The sequence below is a fragment of the Micropterus salmoides genome, unplaced genomic scaffold (assembly GCF_014851395.1).
Source record: "Micropterus salmoides isolate LMB-PRFRI ecotype aquatic unplaced genomic scaffold, ASM1485139v1 Ms_hic_scaffold_16, whole genome shotgun sequence".
NCBI classification, from domain to species: Eukaryota; Metazoa; Chordata; class Actinopteri; order Centrarchiformes; family Centrarchidae; genus Micropterus; species Micropterus salmoides.
Genome location: NW_024040707.1, coordinates 21,352,526 through 21,373,630, shown reverse-complemented (window position 1 = coordinate 21,373,630; position 21,105 = coordinate 21,352,526). Strand labels below are relative to the sequence as shown.

Below are 21,105 nucleotides of genomic sequence, written 5' to 3'. Positions count from 1 at the left end.
AACATAAACAAGTTGCATTTATGATTGTCAACACTGCAGGCCTATCCTATTTTCATGAGCTATGAACTGCCCCCATATCCAGTCATAAGCTGCATAAGCATGAGAATAAGAAGTCAATTTTCAAGGCTACCTGTGGTGTTCTTCCATATCTAATCTCTAAGTGGGCCAGTCCAGTGTACAGTTTATAATACATTTTGAAATCCATACTGTCAAATTGTATGACAAAATTAAAATGAGCAACAGAACCTGCATATCAGCTGTTTTGTTTTTTTACCTTGCTACAGGTGAAGAATACAAAAAGCAATGCCAGAAACTGGCTTAAATTATATAATAGGATCCGAGAGCAGTCGTGTTTATGGCGATCTTCCTGTTGTTGCAAGACCACAAGTTAATTATCTTTTTATCTTGAGATAACGTTTTTTCAGCACCATGAAAAACAACATTGTTATCTCAAGGTCACAAGATAATTTAACTTGAGATAGCTAGATATTCTAAAAAGAATTGCAACTGTAACTAACTTTTTTGTTGTCTTTATAAATTGGTTTAATAATGTGTCATTTAAATAACTAGTTATTTTGTTGTAAATCAGAGAATAAATTTCATGTCACAGAACTTTCTCTTGTCAAACAAATCATGATACTTGTAAACTGGACCCTTTGAAAACCTAATTCCACCTATGATCCTGGAATGTCTGCCCTCAATAAGCCTTCCCTGGAGCCTCAGTATAAACCTTCTTCAATGGGGACAAATAATATAGCTTGAGAGTAAGGCCTTATTCCCACAGTATACTCTGGGAAATATTTCTGTGCAGACATCCTGACCATGCACCGGCATGTTCAGGGCCCCTACCATGGCTTACAGTTTATTGTTTGTGGTCTGGTTCATTAAATGAATAGACATTTTGTGCCATACAGCGAATTTTTGCAAGTTACCAACAATTTAAAGACAATAACAACTGACTGGCCACACAAACATTTCCAGACACAGTATCATGAGGATGTTTCGCATAGTGTAAATTCTGTTTGAGTTGGGGTATAAAACATGTAGCATTTACCTCAATCCATTCTTAATGCATTGTGTTATACTCGGCTTATTGTGCAAAACAGTCAGGATTTGGTGTATAAAACAGATGCCAACTACAAAACATCAAGTCTAAACATAATATCATGTTGCTCACATACCTGATAACTGTTTCTGATAGGTCTGATAGGTTCTGTCTTATATTTGATTCATCTTCTATCATAATATTTGTAATAATTTTGCAGAAATGTTTTTGTTAACAATGTACACAAAGATAAATGTCATTAAGATGTGAAGATGCATTAAAGTATCTTATGGTCTTTTGGTGAGAACATAACCAGCATCTGAGCTATTTTTTTTATTGCTGTGTGCATGAGAAATACAGTAGGTACGGAAAGTATTCAGACCCCTTTAAATTTTTCACTCTTTGTTTCATTGCAGCCATTTTCCAAAAATCAAAAAAGTTCATTTTATTTCTCAGTAATGTACACACCCCATCTTGACAGAAAAAAACAGAAATGTAGAAATTTTTGCAAATTTATTAAAAAAGACAAACTGAAATATCACATGGTCATAAGTATTCAGACCCTTTGCTCAGTATTTAGTAGAAGCACCCTTTTGATCTAATACAGCCATGAGTCGTTTTGGGAAAGATGCAACAAGTTTTTCACATCTGGATTTGGGTATCCTCTGCCATTCCTCCTTGCAGATCCTCTCCAGTTCTGTCAGGTTGGATGGTAAACGTTGGTGGACAGCCATTTTCAGGTCTCTCCAGAGATGCTCAATTGGGTTTAAGTCAGGGCTCTGGCTGGGCCATTCAAGAACAGCCACGGAGTTGTTGTGAAGCCACTCCTTCGTTATTTTAGCGGTGTGCTTAGGGTCATTGTCTTGTTGGAAGGTAAACCTTCGGCCCAGTCTGAGGTCCAGAGCACTCTGGAAAAGGTTTTCATCCCGGATATCCCTGTACTTGGCCGCATTCATCTTTCCCTCGATTGCAACCAGTCGTCCTGTCCCTGCAGCTGAAAAACACCCCCACAGCATGATGCTGCCACCACCATGCTTCACTGTTGAGACTGTATTGGACAGGTGATGAGCAGTGCCTGGTTTTCTCCACACATACCGCTTAGAATTAAGGCCAAAAAGTTCCATCTTGGTCTCATCAGACCAGAGGATCTTATTTATCACCATCTTGGAGTCCTTCAGGTGTTTTTTAGCAAACTCCATGCGGGCTTTCATGTGTCTTGCACTGAGGAGAGGCTTCCGTCGGGCCACTCTGCCATAAAGCCCCGACTGGTGGATTGCTGCAGTGATGGTTGACTTACTACAACTTTCTCCCATCTCCCGACTGCATCTCTGGAGCTCAGCCACAGTGACCTTTGGGTTCTTCTTTACCTCTCTCACCAAGGCTCTTCTCCCCCGATAGCTCAGTTTGGCCGGACGGCCAGCTCTAGGAAGGGTTCTGGTCGTCCCAAATGTCTTCCATTTGAGGATTATGGAGGCCACTGTGCTCTTAGGAACCTTAAGTGCAGCAGAAATTTTTTGTAACCTTGGCCAGTGCCTTGCCACAATTCTGTCTCTGAGCTCTTCAGGCAGTTCCTTTGACCTCATGATTCTCATTTGCTCTGACATGCACTGTGAGCTGTAAGGTCTTATATAGACAGGTGTGTGGCTTTCCTAATCAAGTCCAATCAGTATAATCAAACACAGCTGGACTCAAATGAAGGTGTAGAACCATCTCAAGGATGATCAGAAGAAATAGACAGCACCTGAGTTAAATATGAGTGTCACGGCAAAGGGTCTGAATACTTATGACCATGTGATATTTCGGTTTTTCTTTTTTAATAAATTTGCAAAAATTTCTACATTTCTGTTTTTTTCTGTCAAGATGGGGTGCTGAGTGTACATTACTGAGAAATAAAATGAACTTTTTTGATTTTTGGAAAATGGCTGCAATGAAACAAAGAGTGAAAAATTTAAAGGGGTCTGAATACTTTCCGTACCTACTGTAGTTATGCTGTGTGTGTTTACATATTGTAAAAATGTTGTACATAGTGTTAGATTCATCTTGGAGTTGTTTGCACACTCCAACCTGATGTTTGGAAACATAAAGAAATCTGGACCATATGTTTAAGCCAACCTAAAAGAGCCTGCAAGTTTTCCACCAGAGTGTAGCCAGTGGTAAGTAATAAAAACTGTTAACTGTGATTTATGACACATTGAAGTACTGAATCGTGGCTGATATGGATGATTACAGTGGTCTGCTGGGTTGCTTTTCAGGCAGACATTTCAAAATGTGTTTTGAATGATACTCGTAATGTATCGCTCTGCAGGGAGTGGGACCGAATAACAGAGACTCTGCATCCCTCCAAATCCACTGCCCCAAAACACATTGTTTCATTTTTGCGTCAGAGCCTTTGATTTATTGATTGCTGTCCTAACCTCTAACATGCACGTCCTGTGCTCTTCTTCTTCTATCCCCTACAATGATCTTGTATTGATTGCACTTTTTTGGTTTGATTGCACTTTTTGTTAACTCAATTGTTAACTTTTTATTTACCCCATTGATGTGATATGTACTATGAGCTCTTACTAGTACTTATTGCTGCTCTTACTAGTATTTATTGTCAGTTGATCTGTATTTGATGCTATAGGAAGCTTTGATATGCTTGTATGTTGTTCCTCAAATGTAAGTCGCTTTGGATAAAAGCGTCTGCCAAATGAGTAAATGTAAATGTAAAGGTAAATGTCAGGATGTAAGGAGAATCCAAAATCCAAAAATCCTTTTGCAATGAATAGCCTAGCTTTAGTAAAGCAACACATGCAAATAGTAACACAAACAGTCAGCTGGAGATCTTTCCAAGATTATGAAAGAGTATAATGAGGCAAAAAAAGATTACAAGTTATAAAGGTTAATCCAAGTATTAGAGTAGGCCTACCTATTTTTTTCACCAAGGTACTTTTTAGTCAGTAAAAATAACATCTCACTGGCGAGCTAGTTTTTACAGTGCATATTGCTGCCAGGCAAAAAAAGAAAAAGGGATCAGTATGAATGTGTGAAATGTTTATTGTTATAACAAGATATTTTAATGATACAACAAAATGTTTGTGTCATTATGACCAGGGATGTACTGGCACTGAAATTCAGCCCGGGACTTTGAGACAGAAAGGCCTTTCTCCGCGCCCCCTTTCTGTGGGGGCAGGTATTTTAGTAAATAGTGTTGTACAGTCAATTTCATGGCCGACCTGATTTCCTTGGGCAGGCTGTTCCAGAGCCTCGGGGCCCTGACTGCAAACGCTCTGTCCCCTTTATATATGAATGTTAAGAACATAACTAACAATAATCCATTCTCTGTCTATGGACGATTTCCTACCCAGCCCTGCACACTGCCCCTGTAAGCCTACCTGTCACTGTTTCTGGTTCCTATCCTAGATCCTCAAGAAGTACAGCCGAGCCTACGGAATCGTCTAATACGACGTCTTTTCGTTTTTTGTTTGTCCAGACAGTATCGTCTTGTGGCAATCCTGTCCCCGTACACTGGTATATAGCGTGCAAGGTAGGCATCCTCTATTTCTATTTGATGGGTCAATCTATGAAGAAACATTAAAAATTTGCAGAGCTAGCTTTAAATGACATGCCAAACAGTTTTTACCAGAGTATATATAACGTTATATGCAATTTTATAAATCAACACTTTTCTATAAGTTTTCTTCACAAAAAAATGAATGAATAAATCTTATTTTATGTTTTTTGTCTTGCCGCTTTGGGGCACATCACACAAGAAATATTTAGCCAAGATAAGATGTGAGGATACAGCCCGACTTCATAACTTAGACTAGTTATTCAGTGTTTAGTATAACCTTCGCTCATTAGTCCAATTTGGTTCGAAAACTTCAAATAACTAATATCTTAGTTAGCCTACATAGTCATTCTTAAGAAAATAGTATCTGCATTCCTGCCATGAAAGTGGAATTACCTTGTCTTCTTGCATTTGGGCGATTTTCTCCTCAGCAACAACTCGCCTTCTGACAAACGCCCACAGATCAGATTTCTCTGCCATTTCCTTGCTGCAGTGACCAAACACTTGAGAAAGGCATTACATATAAAGGTTAGGCTCAGAAGTTGCTAAAACTAAATTTGACGGACAGGGTTGTAAAAAAGATCCGTCACAATCCACAGTTATCGTCATTTTAATGTTTGAACAATCATTACACAAAATTAAGTTCCCATGAAGTGGAAAGCAGAGCGCTTTACGCTGTAATGTTACATGTTTCTTGTAAAAACAAAAAGCTAGGGAGGGACTTGTCCCAGACATTGATTGGCATTTACAGTAGCTAGTAGTTGAATGTGTGTTACACCCCCACCTATCATGCAGACTCTGTACAGACTAACTTGCTATGGTGGGTGAGAGTAAGAAGTTCTCTACTAGAAGGCAAAACGAGCTGAATACTGTTTCATCGCAAGGATAAGGTCATCTCTGTTGACATTCTTGTTTACAAGCCTCCACTGCTTCCTGAGAGACCTTTTTCAGGAGGTCTTGTCCTCCAAATAGACAAGGCACTGATTTCATCATCTCAAGCTTTCATTTTCAGTGGCCCAGGAACAGGAAATTAGTGAAAGTATTGTTGTTAATGAGATATGAAAGCGAAAAACATGCATTTTAGATGAATCTGATGTATACACTTTGAAATAACATCATGAAAGAAAACATTTAATGTGTTGTTGCCATTAAATTGTGTGTACATAACACACATTTTTTCTACCTGGAAAGTGATTGTAAACAAACATTGTGATTGGTTCTATAAGGATACCAAAATCTAATTTACAGTGTGGCGACGTGTCCAGGGTGTACTGCGCCTTTCACCCGATCTAAGCTGGGATTGGCTCCAGCCCCCTGCGACCCTGTATGCAGGATAAGCGGTTGATGATGGATGGATGTATGGATGGACGGACAAACCCTGTTGTTTGAGAAATATTTTAGGGAAAACCCCTAAAATTGAGATTGTTGGGTCCTCCAGAAGCACAAAGCACAAATCACATGGTATTGGTAAACATTAATTGCAGGGGACAAATTATTTACATGAAATTGAAAAATACATCTTATCATTGGAACATTAAAATCAAGGGCAACTGGATTTGGTTGAAGATACTCAAAGATGTTTTGTCTCTCATCCGAGAGAAAGTTGACTGACTGGTAGGGAAATTTGACTTGGTCCTTGTCAAGATGATCGATACCACTGGTTTGTCATCATTATGGTCATTGAAGACACCCGGGGCCAAGTCTGAAAGACCATCGCTGGCATTCACACCTGAGGCCAAAAGTGAATGTTTGTTAAGTTTCCTTGCCTGGAGAACATTCTGCTTCATGCTGTCTGTGAGTAAATAAGTGCCATGTTGTGTCTTTCTCACCTGACTGATGGTGACCACTGAGTAAAAAAAGGTCCTTACATTTGCTCTCAGAGGGCATAATTTAAAGAACATAACCCTAAAAACCATCAGAGCTGTTCTAGAGTATGAAACTCATGCATGGTTTGACAATTACAACTTTATTTTTGGCCTCTTTGGCTCAAGAGCACAGATGTTCGTTTCTCCTCAGGGCTCACTGGGTACTATGTCTTTTTCTAACATGGAAGTGGCAATATTACCAGCTACATCAACTTGTTTTCAACTCAACATGAAGGGTAGAGGTGTGGTGCAGCTCTAGGCCTAATTGAGGAAAGGTTATAAAAGGCCTGTGACTGGAAGTAAATTGACAACACGCTGCACCGGGAATTTGCAACACTTATTTGCTTATAGAGAACATTGTACCTACAAGGTACGTGCTCAAGCACACACTTCCTGGCCTCTAAAGATAAGGAGGTTTGCTCCAGAAAGTTCAAGATGTACTGCTGCTCCGAGGCATGAATATGTAGAATTCTTCACCGCAAAGGTAAATCATACATGGCAAAGTCTTTCATAACATTTGAGTTCTTAAGCAGCTGAGTGTTGAATCTCACCTCAAGGAACAGAGTAACATGCAAACACTGGTTGAATCAAGTGCGGAATGTGAGGAGTGTTCCTTTGAACCGTCATTCACACTCAGTGACCTCAACATTTAACTGCTGCTTTATCAAAAGTATGATAAAATAACTGTCAAAGAGTTAATCAAGCATCAGGTGTTTTTGTTCACCTCTCTCAAAATATAATAAATAATAAGCACTTGGAACTTAAAAAATCAATTAGAAAACATGCTTTAAAGGCTCAGATTTTTTTTCTTAAATCAGCTTATTACTACTTGTTATTTTTTGCTAAGTTTGAAATGCTTTCACATGAGAGATTTCTGTATTTTTATTCTTTGTGCTTTTCTCACTGGTTTGAGGTGGGCGGGGTTCAGTAGGGATAAAGTTATGTCATGTAGTTCCATGTACCAGTTTGGAGTTGGAAAAATTTCAATAAGAATCTGATGGAAGTGGGATATTATTGTCAATCTCTCAATCAAATCTTATCACCACACCCAGTCATTCCTGTGTTTTGAGTGTTAAACTTATTAAAGAGGTGGTATTATGCTTTTTGGCTTTTCCCTTCCCCTTTATTGAGTTATATATCTTTTTTGTACATGTAACAGGTTTGCAAAGTGAAAAATCCCAAAGGGAGTTCCCATCTCCCACAGAAAACTCTACTCTGAACCGCTTGAAAACAGCCCGTTTGTAGTCCCGACCTTCACTTCCTTTACTTGTGACATCACAATGAAAACGCGTCATAAAGCTTGCCAAGCGGCTGGCAGGGTCAGGCACGCCCTCAAACCAAGCTAGTCTGAGCGGAGCCCCTTTGGCTCGACTCGCCTTTGTTTGGGTTTCCATTGTAGAAATGTTGTACCTGTACCTGCTTCCAGGTACTTTTTTTCGTATCAGCTCACCTCCTTCCAGCTTCCAAGCGAGCTGAGAGATACTAAAATGTAACATGAAAACACGACAGACTGCTGATTGGTCAGAGAGAATATTCACTATTCACTACATCATCATTGCTGCACCAGACAGAGGCCAGCAACAGAAAGTTTTATATTTTACAGTTTTCGTATGGAATTTCATCACTAAATCCACTTCTGAGAAGTTTTGAGGTGAGAAATCAGCTGTGAAGATTTCGAATATTGACAGTTTTACAAGAAGTGATGGCAGAACAAAAATGTGCTTGAATATTTTCGGAGTTGAGGAGCTCCGCGAGGGGCTGCGGGGGAAGCCTGCACCAACCCGTGGGAGGAGCTTGTGAGGCCGGCCAGCCGCCCGCTCACAGAGCCCTCTGCTCCCACCGTCACACAGACCGCTGCAGCAACAACGGCAGAGGAAAACACAGCTGGAAGGTTTTCATACCGCTTATCTGTCTTTACATTCTGAGTAATGTTGAAACGTTTTAACTTAAAAAAGAGAAAGCTGTGTGGATCGCTGGTGTGTGTGTCGCATTGAACATTAGTAGTAGTGTGTGGCGTCACTGTGACGACAAGCTACGTACTATCTCTGTGTACTATCTGCAATGGAAAACGGAGCAGGGCCGAGTAGAGTCCAGTCTATGGATTTCCGCTATGGTAGCATTTTTCAGCAAGGCAGCATAGATCGTCAGAACACCGGCAACAGTTCAACGTTTAGTCCTAATGGTAAGATGTTGTGTGGTTGTGGACTTGAGTAACTTATACCATCTGCTAGGTTATGGTCTCAGTCTGAAGTGGCTTTGATTTGGATCACACTACCTTGTTTCTTACGACCCGCCCTTGTCTGCTTCTGATTGGCTAGTAGTCCTTACCTGGGAACTGTGTATGTGCAACTCCCAACAAAGATTTTGTACAAGTAAGATGCATCACTCTGTAGCTCAAGAGCGGAGCGTACAACACACAGGGTGAAAAGAGGAGCTGCAGCAATGTGCAGTATGAGAAAAATATGGTGTTTTTTGAAAATTAAACCATGTAAACCTGTTGTGGTACAACCCCTAATTAAGATTTTGAACCTGAAAATGAGCATAATACCACCTCTTTAAATAGGACATCAAATATATATATATTTGATGTCCTATTTTGATGATTTCTTATGAATGAAGCAGGTTATTTTAGTTCCTTCAAAACCTCAAAACGACTATGTACCGAAATGTGTTTTCTCTGTTTGAAACTTTCTCTTTTGTAAAGCAAGTAGTGAATTCAACATATAACAGAAGTAAACTCTAAAAAAGAGCTAAAAGTTAGAACATGTTTATTAGCTGCAGTAAAATAGGTAAATGTTTGCACTTGTATATATCAGGCTGTTTTGGATGATGATTACATTCTCATTTACCTGAATAGGCTTGTCTGTCAGAGCTTTATTTCGATGACATGCCCACAGGGAATTGAGAAGTATAGTGTATCAGTACATGTTGTAGCACCACACCTGCTGCAAATACATGTAATTATGTCTGAAGATTCCTAAAATAATTTAAAAGCATGAATTAATGATTTGTCAGCTTTGGGCTTTATTTCCCTCTAACAGCTCTATTTCACACACAACTAATTGACTACAACTGCTGTATGCCTGAAACATAAAGTGTATTTTGTTCCATTTAACTTCAGCAGGACTTTTCACAATTTTGATGACGTGACATCCATTATCCTCATTTTCATTTCATTGTGGTAAAGTTTCTTAAGAGATTTCACAATTTTGTGGAAGAATGTTAACTATTATGGGAGAGAAATAATTATTTTCTTTTATCCCCTGGAATTAAAGCCAAAAGTGGTGAGATGGTTGCAGGCCAAGGGTTTTTACTGTGAGTGACAGGACATACTGATTATGTGGTTATGTGCAAATACACCTTAGAAGCAGTGCAGTATTTGGGCTATACTTTAGCACTTCTGATGATTTGCATATCTATCAACTTCATGGTTTTGAGAAATCTCATAATTGAAGCATCATTCTGTAATGTGAATCCAGATGGCTTCTGTAAAACACAAGAATTCTGGAGAGGTAAAATAGATCAAACAATTAATTGGTGCATACAAATATTCTGAGATGATCAGTTTATCTGCTTGTGGTCTGAATATTTTGTCAGAATATATATTGGCACCCTTGAACAAGCCTCAAGGACACATTTAACTGTCAGACTGATGAAGTAATTAGGTGTAACAGTACATTGCACAGTAAATCAATTATTTACTTCACTTCTTGACGTCAAGATAATAGAGAGATTTGAACATGTACCTTCCAAACTATGCTGCTCTCTGTGCAAGAATAGTACAAAACCATAAAACTTTTATATCAACGCTTTCGGCAAAGGTGTCTGACACAATAAGTTCCTCTAACCTTCCTCTAACTATAAAATATGTCTTGAATGCAAAAGTTCACATTGGAAAAGTGCCAGTGTAAATGTAAGTGGATCTTGAGTTAAGATTTTTTTTGTCAGAGATGTATTGGGCTTGAATTCTTCATAAAAGGCTGCAGTGATAATAAGTGGAATAATTTAATTTTGCTTTTTGTTTTTGCTTTACATTGTAGACCTTAGTATCAGAGTGAGTGCTTTTTCTTCAGGCCTTTTGCTTTAATTAGATAGGGACAGCTGAAGAAAAAGGAAAGGGGAAAGAGAGAGGACAACATGCAGCAATGGACCCAGGCTGTAATCGACCTCAGACCGCAACAGTAAGGACTCAACCATAGCACACGCTCTTCCAGGTGAGCTACTGGGGTGCCCCTTAAGGATGCTTGTGCTAAATGCTAATATCAGCATGCTAACATGTTTATTTAGCAATTATAATGGTTACACTGTTCACCATCTTAGTTTAGCATATTAGCATGCTGACATTTCCTACTAAAACAAAGCAAAGTTTTGCAGCTATTTGGTCATAAACCAAAGTAGGGGAGACTGGGTATGGGTGAAACATGGGGAGAGTTGTAACAACACAAATTCCACCAATTAGAGATAAGAGAGGAGTCACGAGATCAATTCAGTATTTTCCCACTTTGTCCCCAATCAGGCATGGTGGTTGTCAAGGTTGGAAACAGGCACATTCAGAAAATATAGAGAAAGAAATGATTTTGTGAGAGAGTGAGAAAGTAAATTTTTGGACCAAGATATATTTTGTGTAGTATCTATACTCTTGCAGATATAATTGTATGACTTATATCAGATTAAAATGTAGTTTCTTAGGCAACATATGCATTTTTACCCTGATAATTTCAAACCACTATGCTAATACAGCTAGCTCCACAATGGCTGAACAGTTGGGGTGGGTTGTTCCAATACATACAACTAAGGACTTTCTTGATTTTAATATTTTTACAGAGTGCCCTATGCAGCCTCTAGTCCCACAAAGCCTGAACTCCAGGGTTACCAGCGTTCATTAGTCAGCTCTGTGACCACTACCTCCCGTTCACATGTTGTTCACATGTTGGCGTATCGTATCTATCGGCACAAGATCATTTCCTTACTCAGTCTCCACCGGAGGAGAGGAAAGAAAAGAGTACCGGCAGCTTGTGAGAAGTGCTGGTGCACAAGAAAAAGTCACCGTACGCCAAAGTGTAAAATATAGAAGTGCTTGTACTGTGTACTGGTGATTACCGGCCCACTTCAAGCACTGACTGTGACTCTGATTAAGAATATATACACATTGACACTCACAGACACACGCCTCTTTTTTGTAAGACCCAAGGATGTACAAAGATGTTCTTTAATTAGGTACATTGTAGTAGAGTTTATTAAGTAAACTGTTAAGTAAGTTTGCTCTTGTAGACAAATTTGAATACACACACACACACACATGCGAGTCAATCAGACATAGTATGTTACAGAGAGAGAGAAACATTATTATTTGTTTCATTATACCTGTTTTTGAAGAATATAATATGGTCTGGTATCCATTTTTGCTTCCCATGTCTAATTGCCACAACTTACCCCAGGAACCTACCCTGGTAGTGGGGTAGGTTGTAACAAAGGAACACCATGTATTTGACATCAACTCATGACGTCTGTGATATTTTTGATTGAATTGTTGCCATTTGTAGTCAATAAATGTGGGTAAATTATAGTTGCTGAAGCAAAAGTGTCACAACCATACCCGGTCTGCAGTGATGGGCAGTCGCTACAAGTAGCGCCGTTACTAGTTTACCTACGTTTCTCAGTAGCTTGTGTTGAGTTTTAAAAAGTTACAACAAAACTTAATGTACTCCAGTGTTTCAGTGCTTTCTTCAAATGTAAACCTGCTGGGTTTTAGGCCAGACAATTTCATTAGAATGTTGATTAAACCATTGTTTGTATCCTCTTTGTAATGTAAAGAAAACTGACACCTCTTTGTTTAGTGCCAGAAGGACAGTTTTTTGACTGTTTCATTGACACTTAAGACAGGGTGTTAACCATTTTGTAGACAAGCCCTGTTGTTCTCCATGATTAGTTTAGAGCAAAAGACTGTTTATTCCTGTAGATTGAAGGGGGTTTCACGTCTGGGAATTGGCGCTCTTTTGTTCGACCAAAAGTACCATAGAGCAGTAAGGTACACCCTTCCTAATTGGGTGACGAAGAAGTAACCAAATGACCAATGGCTTTGGTCCTGAGCCATTTGAAGGAAAAAACCCGCCCACATACCTGGAGGATATTAACAATTAGTTTGGTGAGAATCGGGACTGTAAGCTGTAAATCTGAAAAGAGGAACAACTTTCCAGTCCACTGCAGTGTTTTTGTTTTGTTGTTTGTTCTGTAATGCCATCTTTTATTCACCTATTTTTTATTAAAATTTCTTGTTAATTTTCATTGGACTGAGCCTCTCCTTTCTCAAAATCTGAAAAAACGCAACAATTGGTGACCCCGACGTGATTTTGAGAAAAGGAGGACAGGACAAAACTTCAGCCGGAGAAGGACGACTGCCTGATTCTCACACGGGCCCAAATATCGAAAGGTAAGAACAGAGACCTGTTTTATCAAAACTCTGTATAGGTTATATAGGAGATTTTAGGTGTGAGAATCAAGCAGCGTCTACTCCGTAAGTCCGTTAATATTTTAAAGTGATTTAAAGTGAAAATACCGATTGTTAAATATCATTCGAGATGGCAATATAGAACAATAGTATGTTATTGTTTGTCTGAAGCTTAAAAGCCTGTATGAAGGTCCATGGTATGTTATTGTTTGTCTGAAGCTTAAAAGCCTGTATGAAGGTCCATGGTATGTTATTGTTTGTCTGAAGCTTAAAAGCCTGTATGAAGGTCCATGGTATGTTATTGGTTATTTAAAGATTAAAAGCCTGTATGAAGGTCCATGGTAAATAGTGCACATTAGAAGTCCGTGGCGGACGGCCTGGTTAGACCCAGTTAAATTTTAAATAGAAAGACCGTGGGGCCGGCGACAGAGACAGTCTCTGTGAGGCACGAAGGCGGGAATAAGTCTTTTTGAAAAAGCCAGGGTGAAACCCTGTGAGGGAGTAGGGGTTGGTAAACGGGAAGCGCGGTGACGACGGCTTCTTAGTCCCATACAAAGACCTCTCATTTTCTGCCTTTGTGATCCTAGAGGTAAAAAATAAAACCTGTATGTAGGTCGAGAATTCTCTGAATTTTTCGGAGTCTTTTGGGAGTACAGAAAACAGTAGCGCCGTCTACCTATTTCTGCGCAACCTAGAGTTTCGAAAATTCAGGGTTTTTTCGGGGGTACCGAAAGGAGAAGCGCCGTCTTGTTCCTTTTGTATCGCCTAGTATTAAGTGTGGAAAACCTGTATGAAGGTTCGGTACCTTCCGAGGTCCGAGGTCACAAGAGTGAGCCTAGTATTGTGTGTGTGAAAATAGGTATCAATTGAATATAGGTCTGTACATACTGTAACTAAGTAAAATCTTTGTAAATAAGGATTGTCTGCATTGAAATCAGGAGTCAAAAGGAGGCTATTCAAGCATTGTGTTTTAAACAAAGCAGTGTCTCAAAACACTGTTTTGTAGTGACTGAGCAATGTTTTGTTTTTTGTTTGTGCTTTGAAAAAACTTTGTTGAGAGATTGATACAGACATTCAACTCTTATGACTCTCTCTTGACTGCTTCTGAGGGGTATTGAGTTGAAAACAATCAGTACCATACACGTTTTATTAATTTTTGCACGGGGTGGGAATATTCAGATAGCATTACATTGTAACAAAGAGATCTCTCTCTCTTTGGGTGGTAGACTAGCAGTGGCTCCATTGTGTGGAGAAGTTAAATCATTACAACAAGGACTGTAGTTATTTTTATTTCTTCATTTATGCCAACAGGGCTACTAGAGGATCCACTAGTGGTCAGAAAATATTACATCCAAATTTAAAAATAAAAACAGACAGTAAGTTAAATAAAGTTTACCAATTGTTTTTAATGTTTGTATTACCTTTATAATACAGATAATAAAAAAAAAACGAAAAATTTTGATTTGTGAGTTTTCTGTCATAGTGAGCATTTGCAAACCAGATCATATAAAATCCAGAAGCAAGTGTCATCAAAAACATAATTAACATTTATCGTTTATTTTGTTATTTCTGTTATACCATTTCATTTCTAGTATTAGTACACACCAAACACCAAAAGAGTAAGACATAAACTGATTTGTAGAAGTCAGGGATAGACAAATTAGCAAAATGGCAGACAAACAACCCCTGCAGCCATCCTCTAGCATTACGACAGAAGACTGGAAGAATAAGATTTTCCAGAAAATTGAGGCAGCCACAGAAAAGAGAAACAGAAGAAAAACAAAAAGAAGCTGGAAAAAATTTGGATGGATTGGCAGGACAGAAGACTGATCCCAGGAGATGCAGACCCATGTCCTACTGGAGCATACAGAACACAGATAATAGGATATGAAAGAGGAGAAGCGTCCAAAGCTCAAACAAAATGGGAGAGGAAAGGAGAACCAAGATTTGGATCAACAAAAAGAGCCCTTGACAAGGCTGCAAAACGTATGGCACGTGTCTCTCAGTTGTTGATGTACGTGAAGCATGTCATCCCAGAAGAGCCCAGTGGAGCTTGCTCAGAGAAAGAGGCCAACTCAGACACCACCAAGGAAGAGCAGAATGAGTTTAAGGACCTTAGACTACATTCAGTGATTCCCACTGCCCCCCCACCATACATGCTGTCTCAACCCAGGCTCCCTACCCCCTCTCGTCCACCTGTACAAGCCCCCTTAATGCAGGTAACAGGAGGAGTCCTGGAAGTTGATGGAGTTCCTGATGCAAACCGAAAACTGAATGAGGTGATATCAGAGGTTCTGGCTGTGGCCCAAAACGCACAGCAAATGATAAGCGAGACCCAGAGCATACTGGAAACAAGCAGAACAGGAAGTGGCGGCACCAGAACGCCAGTGACAAGCCCTGTGCATCCATCCTTCTCCACCCCGGATCAAGGACAAATGTGTAGAGATAATGAGTGCACTGGAGATGGAGCCTTCAGGCTCAGGGAGGAAGCCACCATGCTGGGAAGTGAAAGACAGAGACTGAGGCAGAGACAAACAGAAGAGGAGAAGAGAAAGACGAAGAGTAAGAAAAAGCCTAAAAAACATAGGACTGGTTATGACAGTGAAGGACAATGTAGAATGTGAAGAAGAAAATGAAAGGAAGAAGAAGGAATGTGTGACACATCCTGAGAGGAAGGAAAAAGGTGGGGACACCTCCAGTGATTCCTCAGAGTCAGAAGAAGAGGACAACAAAACATGTACACTCAGACTAAGGGGCAAAGTAAAGGTTGCCCTGCCCCCCACATCTGAAGGAGCAGTCCTGACCAGTCCCATCTCAAGCCACACCCGATCACACATAGAAAGCACAACACAAGGACAATACCCCCTGGTGGCTGTAGGAGGAGGAGCAACAATCTACCAGCCTTGGAAACACAGGGACATGGAAGCATTAGTGACCAAACTGCCACCACTACAAAAAGGGGGACAAAGATGGATCATCGAATGTGAGAAATACACAGCAGGAGACCAGCTCTGTTTGGGAGACATAAGAGCACTCATAAGACGTATAGAAGGAAATATTAGAGTCCGGGAACTGGATGGAATAGCCAGATGCACCACTGAAGCAGATGACACACCTTTCAACAGATACAGAAATGTCTACTGGGAGGCAGTAAGAGATAAATTCCCTACACTAAGATCCCTTACTGGATTGGACAGCCTTAAAAAGATGCCTGATGAGGAGCTGCATGTCTTTCTAAGAAGGTGTGAGGATGAATGGTTGGAAAGCACTGGAGAACGCTATGATCACTCCACCTCCAATCGCATGCTGTACAGAGACAGAGTGATAAAGGCTCTCCCATTAGCAGTCCAAGCCAAATTGAATGACATTGCGGGACTCAACATCATGGATGAAGAACACTGGCGACTCCAACTGACTCATCACTGTAGCAGATATAACAAAACAGAGGATGAACATGATGAAGAGTTAAAGGCCCTCAACAAAAGACTGCTGAAGATGCAAGTAGCAGAAAAAGAAGACATTATAAACAAAGCAAAGAAAAATAAACCCGAAAAACAAATGATAATGGGATCATTTGCAGGAGAAATACAAGACGCGGTTGAACAGGCCGTAGCTGCAGCAATGAAAAGGCCACCAGTAGAAACCACACCTACACCCACATGGCCACCATGGCCAACCATACCATCAGTTCATCCCAAGCCACACCCCATGCAACACCAGAAAGCACCATCGACAGGACAACATAAACCCATGCCAAGAGGATTCACTGGTTGCTACACCTGTGGACAGCTCACACACTGGGCCAAAGATTGTCCTGACGGGAGTCCACATGCACCAGTGCCTTATGGCCGATGGAGAGGAAGAGAATCCACAAACAGAACAGGACCACTAAACACAGGGAGAGGAAGGGGGAGAAACATGCCACCCAACTATTCCCAGATGCCAATGACTGCCTGGGAAGAAGAACAATGAAGAGGCCCAGAGGATCCAACTGCAGGTGTTCCCACCCCACCTCACCTTGAACCAATGGTCACCTGCATAATAGAGTCTGAACAAATTGACATGATGGTCGACAGTGGAGCAACCGCTTCATGCCTCATAAAAATAAAAGGAGGGGTTCCTCCTCTTTCCTCAAAAACTCTACGGACAGTTGGATACTCGGGAAAAGCAGAAGAACAAAGTTACACAAAGCCATTGGTCATTACAGTAGGAGCTCAAACCCTACGTCACTCATTCCTGTATGCCCCCAAATGCCCCATACCCCTACTCGGAAGAGACCTTCTGGTAAAAATTGGAGCCATTATTCTGTGCACCACAGATGGACTCATTGTACATCTTCCAGGACAAAAACCAACAAATACTCTCTTACAACATGGACACAGAATTCTCATGATGGGGCCTGAAACAAAACAAGACACACCACTAGAAACCACTCAGGTTAATTGGATCAGACTGTGCAGCACCACAATCGATACACCAGAAATACAGCGACACTACATGGAATGGAAACCATGGATCAACACACTGGGCCCATACGGGCCTCCCCTGGATCCCCTACACTGTACCTACAACTACCAACGCAGACCAGACGAGGAATACCAACAAGCATGGGAAGAAGATAAAGAACAAATGACTGAACAACTGTCCATCACTGACATCTATGTGGGACCACAAGGTGTCGCTGCATACTGTGAACTGACTCCTGAACAGAAAACCTGGTATACTCTGGGACATGAAAGTGAGCCGCATGTAACCCTTGCTGTAGGAGTTGGATATGAAGCAAGATCACTAGGACCCATGATAAAGACAGCACTAACTAAAGACTGGCAACAAACCACTGTCCCAAAAGTGCTCCGCTCATCAGATGGAACTATGTGGAAAATTAAGCATGCTGGAACAGATATTGGAATACTGGAAAAGCAGGAGTTGGACAGAGATCATGGAAGGGAACATACTAACCACCAGATGCAGAACAGTGTCTTTCACTAGTCCCAGAGAAAGTGTGGACCACACATCCTTATGATGTAGGATGTGTCCCCGCCCATCAGATCACAGTCCAATTAAGACCACAACAATTACCCTGCTGGAAACCCCAGTACAGACTGAAACAGGAACAAGTTGAAGGGATTGACGACACCATACAGGGATTACTGACAGCAGGTGTATTAAGGCCAACTCAATCTCCATGGAACACACCTATATTGCCAGTCCCAAAAGCAGAAAACAAAGGATGGAGAATGGTACATGACCTACGACAAATTAATCAAGCCACTACCACCGCAAACATCCCTGTCCCAGACCCCTATGTTGCTTTACAGAATCTGAACCCCACCCACACCCACTTCAGTGTCATTGACCTAGCCAACGCATTCTTCTGCCTGCCTCTCGCCCCAGAAGTACAAGACATATTTGCCTTCACCTACAAAGGACAGCAGTACACATACAACCGTATGCCGCAAGGTTACAAAGACAGCCCAGGATTTTTCAACCAAGCATTGAGAAAAAATCTGAAACATCTCCAACTGCCATCAGGAACTGTCCTAATTCAATATGTCGATGACTTATTGTTAGCAAGTCCATCAGCACAAGCATGCCTAAAAAGTACTACAGATCTTTTGATACTCCTTGCCAATGCAGGATACAAAGTCAAAAAAGAAAAAACACAAATATGCAGACGAACAGTTACATTCTTGGGAAGACTAATTTCTGCAAACAGCCTCACTCTGACATCATCACAAAGAACATCCATTCTCTCACATGGAAAGCCAAAAACTGTGCAACAAATGCTTGCTTTCCTTGGACTTACAGGATACTCCAGAAATCATGTGCCAGATTATGTATCGCTCACACAACCACTCAGGGAAATGTTGTCAGTGGCCGGAAATCGAAATCTCACTGCTACCCTTGATTGGACCCAAGAAGGAGAAGAAGCTTTCACCCGTACCAAACAAGCGCTAGGACAAGCAGCACACCTCTGCTCCCCAGACTACACCCAGCCATTCTATCTTGATGTTTCAGAAACAGGAAGCATTGTGAATGCCGTTCTGTTTCAGAAAAAGGAGGGAGAGAGGAGAGTACTAATGTATCACAGTTCCAGATTGGACAATATTGAACAAGGACAAACAGGATGTGCCAGACATCTAGCAGCCCTGACTAAGGCCATAGACAAAACATCGCATGTGGTCATGTGCCATCCCCTGAAAATCAACACTACACATGGAGTAATTGCATTCTTAAGCTCCAGAGCATTTACTTTCTCCCCAGTCAGAAAAATCAAGATTTCTGACATCCTGACCCAACCACACATCAGTTATGAAACAGAAAGAACAAACATGGCCAACGGACTGAATTCAGAAGAACATGTACCACATGACTGTGAATTTGTAGCACAAAAAGACCTGAAGCTCAGAGAAGACCTGCAAGCAAGCCCGCTGGAGAATCCAGAAATCACATTGTACTGTGATGGCTGCTGCTACAGAGGAGAACAGGGAAATGTAGCCTCATATGCAGTGGTGCAACAACAGGGACAGCAAATTGAGACCCTAAACTCTGCCATCATTCCCCAACCAGCTTCTGCCCAATTAGCTGAAGTGATTGCATTAACCAAAGCTTTAGAACTAGGGAAAGACAAGAGAGTAAACATTTACACTGACTCAGCATATGCACATGGCGCAGTACACATAGATGGCCCACAATGGCTAAGGAGGGGATTTTTGACCAGTCAAAAGACTCCAGTCAAACACGCCGGTGCTCTCCAAGACCTTCTCAGAGCCATCTTACTCCCTACACAGATAGCAGTAATAAAATGCAAAGGTCACCAAAACTCAACCTCACCTGTAGCTAAAGGAAATGATGCAGCAGACAAAGCAGCTAAACAAGCAGGAGGTTATAACAGACAATTGATATGTCTACAGACAGAGAACAGCCCCGAACTAACCAAAGAACACATACAGAGAATGCAAGAACAGGCAGGCCCCTATGAACAAAACCAGTGGCTTTCAAAAGGCGCAAATAAAACAGATGAAGGTATTTGGAGAACACATGATGGTCGTTTGGTGGCACCTGCAGAACTCTGTCATTTATTAATTAAAGAAGCCCATGGACCCACCCATGTTGGTAGGAAAAGAACCACTAAAGGAGTGGAGATTCATTGGTGGCATCCTTACATGAAAGAAATAGTAGAAAACTTTATTAACGACTGCGGGAAATGCAATGCTTTCAATGACAGGAGACCTTACAAATGTCCAATGGGACGTTTTCCGGTTCCAGATGCTCCATTTAAAGAAATCTGTATAGACTTTACAGACATGGGGGCAGATAATGTAGTAAGAGGGCACAGATACATTTTGGTTATGGTAGACCGTTATACCAAATGGATTGAAGCTATCCCATGTAAAAAGAGGATGCACACTCAGTGGTAAAATGGCTAAAAAACGAACTGATACCAAGATATGGAGTCCCCCGGTGCATTAGATCAGATAATGGATCACACTTCACTAGCCAGAAGTTGAGTGAAGTAGAGAAATATTTTGGCATTGAGCATAAGTTTGGTTCAGTGTACCACCCATCTTCACAAGGATTGGTGGAGAGAGCTAACCAAACATTGAAAAGAAAAATTGCCAAAGCCTGTCATAACACCAAAATGAACTGGGTAGATGCACTGCCCCTGGCTCTAATGTCCATGAGAACATCACAGAGTGGCAAAACTCACCTGTCTCCCCACGAGTTGTTGACAGGCAGGCCAATGCCAGGGCCACCCAGAGATGGAGGTCTGGGTCCAGTGTTGGACTTATGGCAGATAGAAGTAGGAGATTACATGAAAGCCCTTGCTAATCTTACTCGAGTTTTGTCTTCACAGGTCCAAACTGCTACCAAAGCACCGTGGAACGAAACAGAGACTCCTGTTGGGCCTGGAGACTGGGTGTGGGTGAAAGTCCACAAGAGAAAGTGGGCTGAACCCAGGTGGACAGGACCGTGGGAAGTGATTGAGCACTCCACCCACGCCCTGAAAATTAGAGGTAAAGCAGGAGCTAATTGGCACCACCTTACACATTGTACACCCGCTCAAGCCCCCTCCCGATCAATAGAGGAGGTTAGAACTGATTTGGCCACGCTGTGAAACAAAAATAGATTTTTGATTGGCATTATGAATTAGGATTATACACAGCAGATCCAGGAAATTTGACTCTGGTAG

At 41.1% G+C, this 21,105-nt stretch overlaps 1 protein-coding gene across 1 annotated transcript; it reads left to right on the top strand.

Annotated features, from left to right (window-relative positions):
• The first annotated feature begins 17,408 nt into the window (after nucleotides 1–17,408).
• Nucleotides 17,409–20,867, top strand: LOC119905168. Its single transcript, XM_038721932.1, has 3 exons — nucleotides 17,409–17,649; nucleotides 17,901–19,937; nucleotides 20,770–20,867. The coding sequence occupies exons 1-3, from the start codon at nucleotides 17,409–17,411 to the stop codon at nucleotides 20,865–20,867; spliced, it is 2,376 nt and encodes a 791-aa protein (XP_038577860.1).
• Nucleotides 20,868–21,105: the final 238 nt, after the last annotated feature.